The 15,608-nt window shown below is 46.6% G+C and overlaps 1 protein-coding gene across 1 annotated transcript in view; it reads right to left on the bottom strand.

Annotated features, from left to right (window-relative positions):
* Window positions 1-15,608, bottom strand: part of NOS1 (nitric oxide synthase 1) — a 121,641-nt gene that overhangs the window by 65,994 nt on the left and 40,039 nt on the right. The window contains 4 exon segments of the mRNA XM_027773089.1: window positions 1,547-1,721; window positions 3,908-4,047; window positions 7,599-7,740; window positions 13,520-13,611. Coding sequence (XP_027628890.1) covers window positions 1,547-1,721; window positions 3,908-4,047; window positions 7,599-7,740; window positions 13,520-13,611 — 549 coding nt within the window.

Here is a 15,608-nt window from a genome sequence, read left to right as displayed (position 1 = left end):
AGAGTGGATAACTAGTTTATGCCACTATCATGATTCTACAGCTTCATTTTGATTAAAAAGGATTAGATAATAGTTGCATAGTTTTGGTTAAAAGAATAGAAATTAGTTGCAGACAAAAATTATATAAATTAAGAAAAAGAAAATCCCCAAATGTAACTTGATCCACATCTAGGGAAATTGTCTGACATGTCTTTTCCTCTTCTGCCGGAAGTTTGGACGGATCAATGGCTGCCCAGCGGAATCTTCTAGGGACCTCTTAACGTCCAGATGGATGATCTCAGAATCCTTAGAAGTGGGACCTGGGTGTCCTAAAGCCCCCCAGGTAACTAGTGTGTGACATCTGCTTTCTGGGGTGATGCCAATGGATTTTGGTGACATAAATATAATGCCTGGTTCTCTGTTCTAATTTTGACCCCATGCCTTTTTCACTGTGTGACCTAAGACCTAAGCCCGACACTTCACTTCTCTGTTTCTCCATGCCCCCTTTTGGAACAAGGCCGACAACAGCAGACTGTCGTTGGGGACAGCATTTGCTGACGAAAACACAGCAATCCTGATGCTTTCAGCACAGTTGAGCTTCAGGAAGTAGCACCCCAGCACTTTCCAGTGAGCAAGAATGACTCAGCCAGGGAGGAAATCAGACCCTCTGCCCAGAGAGGCTTCGAGTGAGGAGTCACTGTCAATCTTGTTTATCAGAAAAGAGACTAAATAACGTCCCAAGTTCATGAGGCATCCTTGGGTGCTACTAATAGGGCTGAACACTGAGAAGCAGGGCAGTACTTGGGCCACACAAAGGGTCTTCTAAAAGGTCACAGAAAATGTGTATTATGAAAAAAACGATGCAGATTTCAAGAATTGTTTTTGCACCAAAAAGAACTCATACTTTAAAAAATAATATTTTATTTGTGTTAAAGTATGTGTGTATGCACATGAGAGTGGTGGGGGGCGGGGAGGGAGGTACCTTCCACAGGGTCTGGTCATTCCTCAGTCCCCTTCCTGTGCTCCTCTAGCTCATCAACTTTGGGCTCTCATGTGCGTGTCCAAAATATTTCAGGCTGACCAGGCCGGGGATTCAAACCATGGCTGTCATGTGGGATCTGGCTTCTCTTGACCAGCACATTACCTCTGCCCCATGGAGCTGGCTTCAGTAAGATGTACTTCACTTCTATTTCTCACAAACTTTTCGAAGTCCCCTTGTAAAGCTATACTGGATTCGTAACCCAACCCTGCTACTCCTTAGCCGTGTGACATTTTATCCCGCTAAAAGGCCTCAGTGTTTTTTCCCTATAAAATGGGGATTATCTTACCTCAAGGTCTCGGTGCAGATTAAATGGCAATGTACCATATGCAAGGTGTTCTGGGCAGCGTTAGCTCGGGGAAGGTGCTGCGTGTATGCTATTATCGTCACGTGTCTCACAGAGACACTGTGGGTCTTGTCCTAAGCCCTTGCAGTTTCCAAACTCCAAAGCCCTGCGGTGGGGAAGGGCTGCTGAGCCTGCACCTGCTCCCTGGTGCTTCCACTTGCGGTGACCAGGGAGGGTCCTACCTCCAGGATGTTGTAGCGGGAATTGTCACAGTAGTCGCGGACGCCAATCTCTGTGCCCATATACCAGCCGCTGAAGGGACAGGCGCTGAACTCCAGGCCCCCAATCTCCAGCAGCATGTTGGACACCGCAGGCAGGCCGTACCACTTCAGCCCCAGGTCCTTGAACCACTCGAACCTGTGGACAGCAGCACAGCCAGCTCACCATGGGGCAGGTGCCCCACAGGCAGACGTGGGAGAGACTTGTCCTTAGTCCGGGAATGCTAGTATATCAGGGATTGACTGGGTCTGACTCTAGGCTTGGGTCCTGCTTCAGATCTGTGACATGATTTTTCCCAGCTGTGGCCTGAGAATACGCATTTTAAACATATTTCCTGGGGCCAGTAGATGGCATAGTGGTTATACTGCTGGACTCCCACATGGCTGACCATGGTTTGAATCCTGGACCTGTTGGTTTGAAAGTCATGCTGGGTGCATGTGCGTGTGTGTCCCAGATCCCGGGAAGAGAGTGGATGAGAAGGGATTGTGGCATGGCCATCCTCCCAGGGGATGATTTCTCACATTCCCTCTCACTATCTGTGTTTCTCTCTCTCTGGTGAGAGCATGTGCCCTATGGCAAAAACCTCTAAAAACACACACACACACAGAAAAAAACAAAAACCACATTTCTTAAATGCTTCAGATGGACATTCCAGGCCCAAGGATCACTGCCTTGGACTGCTGTTTATCTCCCAAATTTACCCTGAGAGAGAGTCTAGGAAAAAGTGTAGGGACCTAGCTCTCCTTCAGTCTGCAGCGCTCCTTTCTCCAACAGGGCCTTTGCATAAGCAGTGCCCTCCTCTTGTTCTTCTCCCTTCCTTCTGCACTTCCAGCTCTGACCATACTTTAATTCTCAGCTAAGTTGTTGCTTGCTCTGAGAAGCCTTCCCTTATACCCAGCTGGGTCAGCAGATCTTGTGCTTCTGGGTACCAAAAACTTTCCTTTGCAGCACTTTACTGGAATTAAGTGGTTATATGAGTACTAGTGCATGTGAGATCTTTTCTTTCTCGAGATCATAAGCACCATGGAAGCAGGGACCACTTGGCTCCCAAAACTAACGTAATGCCTGGCCTGCAGTGGAATGATCAATGGTGCTGAATGAGCCAATGGAGGGATGAATGAGAGTAGGATGCATTTCACCAAAGACACTGAGTGGGTTCCCAGATGCTGGGCAGTAGCAGGACCCTCAGGATACCTGCTCCCTCTTCACGCTGGGACCAGGGTGAGGCATGTGAGGCACTAGCCATAGGTGCAAAAGTTAAGGAGAAGCCAGGCCTGGTGCACATGCTTGTAATACCAGTTAATTGGGAAGCTGAGATATGAGGACGGCAAGTTTGAAGCCAGCCTGGGGCACATAGTGAGACCCCGTCTCAAAATGATAGTGGGGGAAATATGCAATGAAAACTTAGTAACCAATAGCAATGCTGTTACTTCTTTATCTATCTATGCAGTATTTTAAATTAATGCACTTAAAAAAAACCCTAAAATTAATGTAATATATGAGAGGACTTCAAAGAGTTCATGGAAAATGGAATTAACAAGTACATTTATTTTGGTGCAGATTTTTTTTTAATCCATGTATAGTTTTTTCATAATAATAATTTTTCATGAACTTTCTGGAGATTTCTCATAAATCTACAAAATATCAAAACTTTAAATAAATATAGGATCTCACCCTGTACTTGTATGATTTACTTGTCTGTCATAAGTTGGATTCTCTTAACTTAAGGTGTTAATATAGTGTTTGTCATGGAATTTAAAAAAACAAAGTAACTTTGTTTTAAAAATATTACATTCACATATTACTTATCTTGATTATTACTATATTTAGTTTTTTTAGCAACCCTCTCAATTTTGTCCCCTGTGACTTTCCTTCACTCTCAAAGTACATATGTTGGTTGTGTTGCTGGTCTCAGCCTTCAGCTCCTTTGGTCTCCAAATTCCTTTTGAACTTGACCCACGCCTAGTCCTACAGTTTAAAACTGCTCTCTCCATTGAAAGTTTGTGCCACAGCAAGACAATAGGTCTTGTAACCCCTAGGGTCAGAAAAAGGGCAGGTCCTTAGTGATCACTTAGAAAGCGGGTGAGGAGTGGACAGTAGGACTCAGAAATGTTAGGGGTCCCAAGTTGCTCAATGAGGACTTACTGCCCCAGTTGCTCAATGAGGAATTACCGATGCTTGAGGAGCTCACTCTGCCCAAGCCCTGCAGCGAGGACAGCAACCAGGACCCCCTTTCTACCCCTAGCATGGGGCAAGGGGAAGAGCAGATGGGGCGCAGGGCAACCCACCCACCCGCCCCCACCCAGCTCATGCATCCCTCTTACTTGGGGTGCCTGATGGGTACTTCCAACACTAGCTCTGGAGGAATCTGGAAGAGCTCGGGGTCATTGCCGTTGGCTTGGAGCAAGAGTGGAAGGACATCAAAACGGCCTCTCGGGGCTTTCCAGCCCTGCTGTATGCAAATCTGCAACCAGATGCGGCCAAGTCATGCCATGGTCCCCAGACCCTAAAAATGCGACTGTTATGTGGGAAGGGGACAGTGGGTGAAGAGTCACATGCAAGCCCCCAGCAGCCACCTCCTCTGGAGGCTCTGGGGCCATGTCATCCTCATGAAGTTCTCCCTGACATCCCCAGGGAACAGTGTGACTTCTTGCGGACCCAGGGACCGAGGGCAAACTCTTCCTCCAGCTCTGAACTTTGCACTGTCTCTTGGATCTTCCTTGAGAACTCTCACAGGACAAGGGCTGAAGCTGATGACTTGCTGCATCTGCAGCGTGCTTGTTTTTTGAGTGTTTGCAGTTGAGATGCAAGGATACTCTACCCAATCCGATAGAGGCAGATGTACTAGATTTACTGGATAAAAATTTGTTGGGGCCAGCAGGTGGCATAGTGATTAAGGTGCTAGATTCCCACATGGCTAACTGTGGTTTGAGTACTGGACCTGGAGGCATGAAAATCACACGGGGCACGTGTGCATGCATGCCCAAGATCCCAGGAGGAGAAAGGAAGACAAGAGACTGCAGTGTGTTCATCCCTCTGGGGAGTGATTTCTCACTGACTCTCTCTGGTGAGTGCACGCACCCTTTCACAAAGATATATTTTAAAAAAGAGACCAACAGATGGTGTAATGGTTACATTGTTAAGAGTCCCATGTATTTGACTGTGGTTTGAGTCCTGGACCTGGTGTCTTAAAATTCACAACAGGTGAGTGTGAATACATGCCCAAAATCCTGAGAAGGGATTGTGGTGTGGCCATCCCCCGAAGGAATGATTTCTCACTTTCTATCTCTCTGTCTGTATGGTGAGTGCATGTGCCTCATAGCAAAAATCTCTCTCTAAAAAAAAAAAAACACTTAAAAAAATGCATTTGATATAGCAGCTGTCCAATGGACACAATGTGAGCCATATAAGTAATTAAAATCTCTAATAGATGCATTAAAAGGAAAAGGTGAAAATAATTTTAATAAATATTTAAAATTCAATAATATTCTTTATATTACTATGAATTTATAAATAATATACTAAGGTACTGCTATCGATATATTTTAGATATCTGACATAAAGTTAAATGTATAACATATTTATTAATCCAGTAAATTTATCAAATATATGTAGTACAGAATTAAATGCATTAAAAATAGCAGCATTTATCTATTAATGGTAAATTATTAAATAATGACAATAGCAATTATTAAATAGCACATTTTCATCAGATGGCAATGTGCTCAATAGAGACAGTGAGGGAAAGTGAGACAGCACCCCCCCCTCATAGGGCATGGTCATACTGCCCCTTGTCCCCTATTTGTCCATCCTGCTGGGATTCTGGGCACATGTGTCTAGCATGTTTCTCAAGCTACAGGGTCTGGGACTTGAACCACATGGTAGGCTACGTGGAATCCAGCTCACTTAATCATGAGGTGATGGGCTGACTCAATGAAAAATTACTAATATGAATCTATTAAAATAATATTTAATATTAAAATTAAATAGATAATATATTTAGTAAAAAATGGATGAGCCGAATATAGCCACCTTGTTATCATGTTAACATGTAATCAGTATAAAAGTGACCAATGAGATCTTTTCCAGTGTGTGTGTGCGAGTGTGTATTGCCCAGGCCAGGTGGGATGACAAGCATGTGCCACTGTGTCTGGCCTACAGGGTGGGCTGGGAATTGAATGCTGGCCTCCCTTGTGGCCTCAGCCTGCTGAGCAGCCGTGTTCAGCACGGGCCTGTGGGGCTGGGCCTCCACTGTGTTTGTGTCCTCTGAGATCCAGTGTATGTTTTCACTCATGGCACATCTCGGTTTGGACCAGCACATCTGAAGTGCTCAGTAGCCACCTGTGGCCAGCGGCTGCCCTACTGAACGGCAGCGCAGGGTTAGAGGGTTTCAAAAGATGTAATTATATGGTTAGGACTGGGATGATGCTTTTCGTCATGTTAGGAGAGGAAGCACTGCACCATGGGCTTAGCAGGACATGTCCTGGTCAGCGAGGTTTCTGGAGACAGATCTGGATGGGAGGAAGAGGTTGCGGCATTTGTGTGCTGGTACCCACAGACAAGGTCAGCCAAGTACATAGTCAGTGCGGCCAAGTGGAGCACAGTCTGGCTGAGGCTGAGACAGGCCAGGTGCAGCTCCTGGTTGCCCCGGTTACAGCCCCCTCCTCATGATAACATTTTAATAAGAAGAGCCACATGCAAATGAAGACAGAGTGAAGAGGAAGTGGAGCAACCCTTAGCTCTGTCAGCTCCTCTAGGAGCTGGGTGTGGGAGAAAACATGAGGGGGACTTGAATAAAGGACAAACTGGGGGGACCAGCTGGGTGATTGATCTCAGGTAGCCTGAGATCAGTCTAGGCCTGGGGTCTGTCTGGGATGTCTCCCGTGGGCATGGTCGTTATGAACTGTCATGTCTCACCTGTATTCCCTTTCCATGTCACCACCTGGGAGGCTCCCTGGACTAAGAGATGGTGGTGCTCCTCTCCTGGTGGCGCTTATGAATGGACGTGGGTTGCCAGCAACTTTGGTAGTGCTGGTGCCATGGGAAGTCAGGACACTGAGAGGGAGTGAGTGGCCAGAATTGGCGTATAAACACGAAGGAGTGAGGTGAGGCTGACGTATCACCCAACTCGGAACAGGTGGAGGACAACTGTGGCTTTCCAATATTAGATCTTCCCTTCCTGGTGAGAGGCAGATTTGGCCTGCAGTTCCAGCTTTCCCTCTACTCATCTAGCCACCATGGGACTCGGTCTACCATCTGTGAAATGGGACAGTCATTCCCATCCCACAGGTAATGGCATGAAAATGACCGAATGATCAGCCTGGAAACCTCCAGAAGGATGGGTGCAGCCAAGTGGAGTAGTGGGTCTGGAGAAGTAAACTGCACCCTACTGGCTGGTCTCCCAGTGAAGATAAGAGTCAATGAAAATCTGTGAGTAAAGACTTTTACTCACTTCTGAGGGCCTCAACGCTGTGGCACAGAGGTAACGTAAGTATGCTGAAAAGTTAGAAGCCACATGGCAACCGTGGTTCAGATCCCAGGCTGGCCTAAAAGACACTCTGGGTATGCACCAATCCCCCAGGACCTTGGGGAACTGGAGGGCAAGGGAAAATGGATCACTGCATGATGAGACCTTGTTGAGGATGTTTTCTCTCTACCCACCTCCTCTGCTGTCCATGTGCTTTCTTTCTTAGAAAAAAAAAATTAAAAAGACTACTGGGGCCAGCAGATGGTGTGGTAGTTAAGGTGCTGGACTCCTACATGGCTGACAGCAGTTCAAGCCTTGGACCCCATGGCTTAAAAATCATGCCAGGCATGTGTGAATGTGTGCCCAAAATCCAAGGGGGGGGGGCTGATTTCTCACTTTTCCTCTCTCTATGTATCCCTAGTGAGTGCACATGCCATGTGGGAAAAATCTTAAAAAAAAAAAAAAAAAGGAAAAGAAAAAGAAAAACTATCTGAGGCATGTGAGCCCAGGTTGGGGATAAGGCAGGTGTGGGGGCAAATAGCTCGAACCTCTGTGAACTCCACATTGGCTGGATCTCCCAGGGTGGAGCCATCAGGCTGTTTGTAGCCAGCATAGCGGATGAGCTGGGAGTTCCAGACGCGGAAGTCATGCTTGCCATCTGTCCTCTGGGGAAATATAGTGATGGCAGACCTGTGTGAGAGAGAAAGAGACAGCTGGCAGCAGGATGGAACTTTTACTTTGGGGACGTACTAAAAAACGTGCCACCCAGGTCAATGACTGCTTGTGGTTCAGGGGGGGTTACATCTGTGCCTAGGTCGCCAGGGCCGATGGAACACCTAGAGGGTGGGAAGAACCTGACCCTTCACTACAACAGCTGGTCTGAGGGAGGTGGAGGTGGGGCATGCCTTTCCATGGAGAAGGGAGGATGCTTTTGTAGCTTGAGACTTTGAAATAATATTGATTTGAGTCAGTCTTCCAGAGAATTATTTTGCAGGGGTCATCTCCAGGGTAACATCAGAACCTGTTTCCATTTAAGAACATTCTACAGTTCCAGACTCAGTCTTTCTCTTACTGCTATCATTAATTCTCTTCCAATTTGCCCACTCCCTGTTTCATAATAAAGTTTATAAGACTTATGATTAAAAGGAAAGCAACTTGCATTTGTACTCACAATTATTTACTGCTGGGACCATGCAGTTAACACAAGCTGAGTATGAAAGAACTGCCCCTCATGCCTAAAGAGGAAGGACTCGGCTGAGGAGAACTGTTTACAAGGTCAACAGTTTTTCGAGTTCTGATCCTCCACTGTGTTGCTGTACTACCCTGCACTCAATTTCTCTGCCATGGGCCTTATTGCCATACCCCGATAACCCATAAAGGCACCCCCAGCCTTACTATAACTTTTACAATAATCTTGAAAGAATGCGGATCCACTAAGGCAGTGACTGCATAAGGCATTGGCTGTGAATGGGAATTACTCCCATTAGATTCACTCCACCCTCCTGGAAAATGTCAATAAAGAATGTTACATTCACTTCTCCTACTGGGGATTACATAGATAAGCATTAGAAAGGTTTAGGTTAAAGCTAATAATTGGTGAAACAATCTCAGTAGCTGGGAGGGGCTCAGGGACTCATTCACGAGGTGCTGTTACCCCAAAAACCATAAGCCACCCTTACTTTAGACTCACCTTCTTAGCTGTGGATTACCCCAGAGATAACATAAGTATTCCACTTTAGTATATACTAACCTTGTCTTTACTAAACCAGACAGGATTTATTTCTAGGCCCTTGTAATTGCTGCCACCCTAGCCTGAGACTAAAGTTCTCAAAAGCTGACCTGGGCCTCAAGTTCTCAAGCCAATCTGGGACTGAAGTGATCAAGCTGGTCTGGGACTGAGGTTATTAAGATTCCTGGGAGCCCTCTCATCCAAAGACCCTCCCCAGTAATCAAGATCTAAGAAGAGAATGCACCCGAAAAATGGACTTCCTCGTTCTAAAAATTATAACTGTTTATACCTAAACAAAACAGACGTCATGTTTTATGATTATTGTATATACTTTGAATGCTTTACCTTTTGGAGTAAAATATTTCACTTACTCCCCCTTACCCATCCCACTGTGTAAAACTCCTTCTATAATAAATACGCATGACTCCTGGCCATCAGGGCTACAGTCCGGAGTTTACTCTGGCTGTAGCTGGCTGAGAACATGCTAAGGGGCATTGAGGTCTTGGCCTGACTTTATTCACCCATGTCGCCTTCCTGTGCACTCACCCTGACTGGAGCACGGCTTCTGGCAATTTACTTTAAAAGAAAACCATCAGGGACCAGCAGTTAGTGTAGTAGCTATGTTGCTGAACTCCCATGTAGCCGACTGTGGTTCGAGTCCCAGACCCAGTGACTTAAACTCACGCCAGGCATGTGTGCGTGCGTGCCCAAGATCCTGAGAGGAGAATGGAGGAGAAGGGTTGCAGTGTGGTCATCCCCCCTGAGGGGGTGATTTCTCGCTTTCTATCTCTCTGTCTCTCACTGTCTTTCTGTCGAGCGCACATGCCCTATAGCAAAAAACCCCTCCAAGAAAAGAATAAAAGAAAGAAAAGAAAAAGAAAACCATCAATTGGCAGTCACTGGCCTTTCCTGTCTACCCAGGCAACCACGAAGATGGTTCTGCTGTGAAATGCTAGACAGGTGTTGCTGCCTGCTGCAGGAGCCTAGGCGGAGGCCTGGTCTCTGTCAGAGGGGAGCTCAGCAAGTGTGGAGAGGTGAAAATGATGGCAGCAGCAAAGTGAGCCTTTGTCCTTGGCATCATCAGAAGGATTGAAACAAACAAACAAAAAACTGGTGAGGCTGGGTGGCATAGTGGTAATGCTACTGGACCTACATGGGATAGGTCCTGGGTTTGTGTCCCCGGACTTCCCTGAGCACATCAGAGCATGTGTGTTCCTGTGAGCCAGGCTTGTTGAGACTGGACTGTGGCATGAGGACCCTTATTTGGGCTGTGTCTGTGTTTCTCGCTCTCATGGAAGAAATGGACAAACTTATAAAAAGGGGGGAGGGAGAGATGGTGATTACTCAAAACTGAAAAAATGTAATGAACAACTTTTCACCCTGTGGTTCTCATGCCAGGAGCTCTCACCTTCGCCTCTCACTGGTCCTTTCAGTTTCCAAATCCCAAGCTCTGTCCTGGCCTCTCATGTCAATACAAGGATGCCATCTTGGGTCCAACCCAGTGCTCTCCCATACACTTTGTCCCTTCTGGTTGTTATTGGTAGTCATGTGGACAGGAGCAGGAAGTCCCAAGACAACAGGGAGAAGGATATATGCCCCATCAACCAGTTACCAAGGGTTGCTGTTAGGCCCTTGGTGCCAAGAGACAGGAGAGTATATACTTTCATTGTTTAACCTGTCATGAAAGGACCTGGAAACTAACCATCTTCCCTTCCTCAGTTACCCATATGCACACAGGCATTCTCCAGGTGTTTGTTCAGAATCCCATCTCCACTCGTGGCACTAGACCGTTATGGGCAAAATCGCCCCTGTGTGCATCCCCATACTTTCAAAGTTCTCACTGAGCATGTGTGTGACTTCCCCTAACCAGGTAATTAAGTTCTCCTAACCCGATGAGAAGTACCGAGGTGCTGGAAAATGCCGGGGAAACAAACAAAAGAACCGACTACAGGGACAGATGACAGACCCTCCCTCCCCCCAAAATATTCATGACAAGACTCCATAATAGAAGTAACACTAACCCCATTCCCAGTATAGCTGTCATCTGACAGCTTGCCCGCCTGAAAGCCTCCTGGGTGTGCTATTAAAATCTCCTCTTTTTATCAAAAACTTCTCTTTTCACACTTTTCTTGGGGTTGTGGCTTTGTTTGCATCTCAGTCTGGGTCTCTAGCCTTGGAGATCAGAACCCAAATAACTGAGTATTTCATCACGATGCTCCACAGCTTCCCCTCTGATAACAGGGTCCCTTTGGCTGGATCCCTCTTTCCTGTCATTTGCCTAAATTCAAGGCCTAGCTCAAATTCCCTTTCCCAGACAGGGAAACTCCACTCTATCTTGTGGAGTGCACAGGGCCAGCTCCTTTCTGAGCACATTTTTAGATCTTATTCTCCACACAAGACAATGTTACATGATACCAAAGGAATGGTACATCACACCTGAGGGGAGTCTGAAAGCAAAAACCACATAGAGTCTAAGGGGCCCCTAAACGTCTTTCACTGAGGAGCCAGGCTGGAGATGAACACGGGTTGAGTCAGCAGTCTTCTCCCCAGCGCTGAGCCACATTGCTGCTCCTTTCATTGCACCTCAGATCAGGAGTATTTGCAGAAAATATACATATATTCTTAAAAAGCATGTTTAGGAATAACAGAATCTTGGGCCGGCAGGTAGCATAGCGGTTATGTTGCTGGACTCCCACATGAGGTTCAATTCTCGGACCCACGGGTGTAAAATTCACGCCAGGCACATGTGCGTGTGTGCCCAAGATCCCAGAAGAAGAATGGAGGAGAAAGGATTACAGTGCGGCCATCCCCGCCCAGGGCAATTTCTTGCTTTCTGTCTCTGGCGAGCACACATGCCCTATAGCAAAAAATCTCTCCGAAAAAAGGAATAAGACCAGAATCTCACACAGTGGGGTGTGATGCTTACTCTGTGTGCAGAAAGTGAGACCAGCGGAGGAAATTGAACACACAGCGAGGTCTCCCAACTTCTGCTGCTTGTAGGCAGGTCTCCCTGAAGGACAAGGCAAACGCCTTGCACTGTTTAAAGGACCTCTCTCTCTCCCCCTCTCCTCTCCCTTGCTGTTCTTCCTCTCTTAAGCATAGATTATGTCCATGCTATGGTATATGAGGGGTCTTCAAAAGATTTACACGAAATGCATATTACGAAAAACTGGGTAGATTTCAAGAGTTTTTTCACCAAAATAAACTTGTACATTAATTCCATCTTGTATGAACTTTTAGAAGTCTCTTGTACATTTGCTCGTGGCTCACTCATTGTTTTCAGACATGGGGTTTAAAACTTAAAAAAAAGAAAAAGAATCAGCTGAATATTTTCTTTACTAGAAGATCTTATAAAGAACCCTCCATATATAATAATAAAAAAAAAAAAAGTAGAGGTGATCTGTCTGGTCAGGGGTGACCCCCTTTTATCACCTGCTTATAGCTCCATTTGAAACACACTAGAAGAGTTTTTTTTTTTTTTTTTAGATCATTATTATTATTTATTCTCTCTTTTTAAAAAAACATCCAATCACTATAAATCATTTGGCTTGTAAAGAGAATTTACCCAACATGAAATATTTCTCAGACCATTCCAGCTGAGAATACTATACCCGTCATCACCCACAGGTAATAAACCATTTCTGTGTCCCACTAATGCCATGCCTCTCTATTTGTTCTCTTGCTATCCTTCTCTATACTCTTCCCTTCTTCCTTCCCACTCCCAATCCCAGTTCCACACTGTCTTCAGCAGCCATAACTATTTCCACTGCTTTTATGCCCTTTAATATTTCCATCTCTACTATAATGGAACCGTTTTAAAATTCTTTGGGGGACTTAATCTTGACCGGGCTCTCTGTTAACAATCAGAACACTGGGAACATTTGATATTCTCTGAGGAGTGAGGTCTCTTAGGAAAGAGACCCAAATACTATTGCTAATTCCTCAGGCAGGCCTTGGCAGAGAGTGTGGTCCCTCCTACTGGCATACTCAATGAGCTGGCAAACACAGTTTCTTCCTCAAGAAAGAGACACATCCAAGAAAACCCATGCTTCATGCAAATGAGCTACTTCTGGATGAGCTCAGTGTAGCTCAGGGGCTGTGGTAATATCCCTGCAGAGGTTCCCTGTGGTCCAAGATGGGAGGGTCCTCAACAGCTGGGAACAGATGTTGGGGGAGAACAAGGGAGGATTAACAAGCGGAGCCGGCTGTCTGTGGGGCCCCAGCTGTTCCCTTCCAGCTGCTTCTGATTCACCAGCCCAGAAGCCACCAGCTCACATGGATGCTCTGTGCCTTGGCTGCCTCCCTGCAGTTTTGTTCTTTGTGTCCGTCCAAGAGGAGTCCAGGGCAGCCCCCATAGCATCAGGGAGAGACAGCATTTTAAACCCAGGTAGACTATGACACAGTTCCAAGTGACAAGGCAGGACGACCTAAAAGCAGCCACTCACTACTGGTAAAGGGAAGTTCCTATTTCTGGGCATTTAAAATAACACTTCCTGTCCCCTCCCTTGTGTTGTTGAACAAGATATGTGTTGTTGGAATTTTGCAAACCACACAGGAGTCTGCTTCTCCCAGAAGGGTAAGGACAACGGGGTATGAATGAGGACACCAGGACCCTCTCTCAGCTCAGTCTCTCCCCCAAGAAGGACAAGCTCTTCCTGGCAGGTGAGCCAATGCCAGGGTCAATGCTTGATTCTGGGAAGACCTCAGGTTCTCGCTCTCCCTGCCTCGGTGTCGGCTCACCTGAGGTTGCCCTTGTTGGTGGCGTATTTGACGTGGTTGCAGATGTAGTTGAACATCCCATGAGCAGTAGTACAATCACGGGCATCGAACACCTGGAAGAGAAACATGGTGGGGATGAATGCCTCTTCCCTCCCTCCCTAGTGTGGTCTGCATTTTAGGAGAACTCAGAGCTCACTCCAGCTGCTGCCTCACTGGAATGGACCACCTCCACAGAGTCCCCGGCTGGGTATTCCTTCCTCCCTCCCTTTATTTTTAACTATAGGGTACATATGCTTGCCAGAGAGTGACAGAGAGAAAAAAAGAGAGAAAGGGAAAGTGAGAAATCACCCCCTGGGGTGTGTGGAGGGGATGGCCACACTGCCATCCCTTCTCTTCCATTCTCCTCTTGGGACTTTGGGCACACACACACATACCTGGCATGTTTTTCAAGCCACCAGGGCTGAGACTCAAACCACACAGTTGGCCATATGAGATCTGGTGCCTTAACCACTATGCCATGGGTTGGCCCAAGACCCCGTCTTAAAAAGAAAACCAAGGGCAACCAATGACATGGTACTTAGGCACTGGGTCTCACATGGTCAACTGTGCAGTTCGAGTACTGGACCTGATGATGGCTTGACAAACATGCCAGGCACATATGCATGCATGCCTGATACCCCGACAGGAGGATGGAAGAAACGGATTTGACTTGACCATGCTTTATGAGGGATGAGGGTACTTTTTCACTTTCCTTCTCTCTTTTCCCAGTGAGCATATGATCCTCTGGCAAATGAAAGAAAAAGAAAGATAGAGTCACTCTATATTGCAAGTCTTCTGCCTCAGCCTGCAGCTGGGACTATAGGTGTATGCCACTCCCCCGGCTCCCTTCTGGACAGAGTCTTCCTATGTTGCCCAGGCCAAGCCCTGGCTCATGGTCCTCCTGCCTCAGCCTCCTTGAGTTACTGGGATTACAGGCTCACACCACCTTGCCTGGCCATTAGGTAGGACTGGGAATCAAACCCAGGCCTCCCATGTGGTCTCAGCCTGTGGAGCACAGGGTCTTTGCAGTGTGTGCCTCTGCAGCTGGACCCTCAGGCTGTTCTATATTTCTTTTTCATTGACAGTGGGCATGTGTTCTCCCAGAGAGAAACAGAGAGACAGATATAGACAGGGAAAGTGAGAAAGCACCTCCTGGGGGATGGTCATGTTGTAATCCCTTTCACCTCCATTTCTCCCTCTTTGTTTTAACAAATTGCTTACATTTCCTCGTAGGTTAGTAGGAATTAGGGATTAAAGAACCAAACAGGGTTCAGACAGTGGCATGGTAATAAGATTGGCCCACATGGGAAGGTTTTGGGTTTGCGCCTAAAGACCTCCCTGCCAGGTATACAGGTGCACATGGTCCATGCCTGGCTAAAGGTGGGGGTGGATTGTGGTGTCAAGACCCTGTTCGGGGTAGGCTCATTTTCTATCTCTGGCTCATGGAAGAAATACATAAGCAAACTTTAAAAAATGGAACCAGCCCTGGAGTGATTCTGTCCTGCGTGGCTGTTTTCGGTAGCCGTAGTCGTTTACCTCCGTCCGCCTTCTCGCCCACCCAAGTGCGTGCCACCACCCCATGGAAGACTCAATGGACATGGACATGAGCCCCCTGAGGCCCCAGAACTATCTTTTCAGTTGTGAACTAAAGGCCGACAAAGCTTATCACTTTAAAGTGGATAATGATGAAAATGAACACCAGTTATCTTTAAGAACGGTTAGTTTAGGGGCTGGTGCAAAGGATGAATTGCACATTGTTGAAGCAGAGGTAATGAATTATGAAGGCAGTCCAATTAAAGTAACACTGGCAACACTGAGAATGTCTGTATAGCCAATGGTTTCCCTTGGGGGCTTTGAAATAACACCACCTGTGGTCTTAAGGTTGAAGTGTGGTTCAGGGCCTGTGCATATTAGTGGACAGCACTTAGTAGCTGTGGAGGAAGATGCAGAATCAGAAGAAGAGGAAGAGGACGTGAAACTCTTAAGTATATCTGCCCCTGGAGGTGGAAGCAAGGTTCCACAGAAAAAAGTAAAACTTGCTGCTGACGAAGATGATGATGATGATGATTTT

The sequence above is a fragment of the Tupaia chinensis genome, unplaced genomic scaffold (assembly GCF_000334495.1).
Source record: "Tupaia chinensis unplaced genomic scaffold, TupChi_1.0 Scaffold000320_1, whole genome shotgun sequence".
Classification (NCBI taxonomy): Eukaryota; Metazoa; Chordata; class Mammalia; order Scandentia; family Tupaiidae; genus Tupaia; species Tupaia belangeri.
The sequence above is the reverse complement of the archived record's forward strand: the minus strand, read 5'-3'. Positions and strand labels throughout refer to the sequence as shown.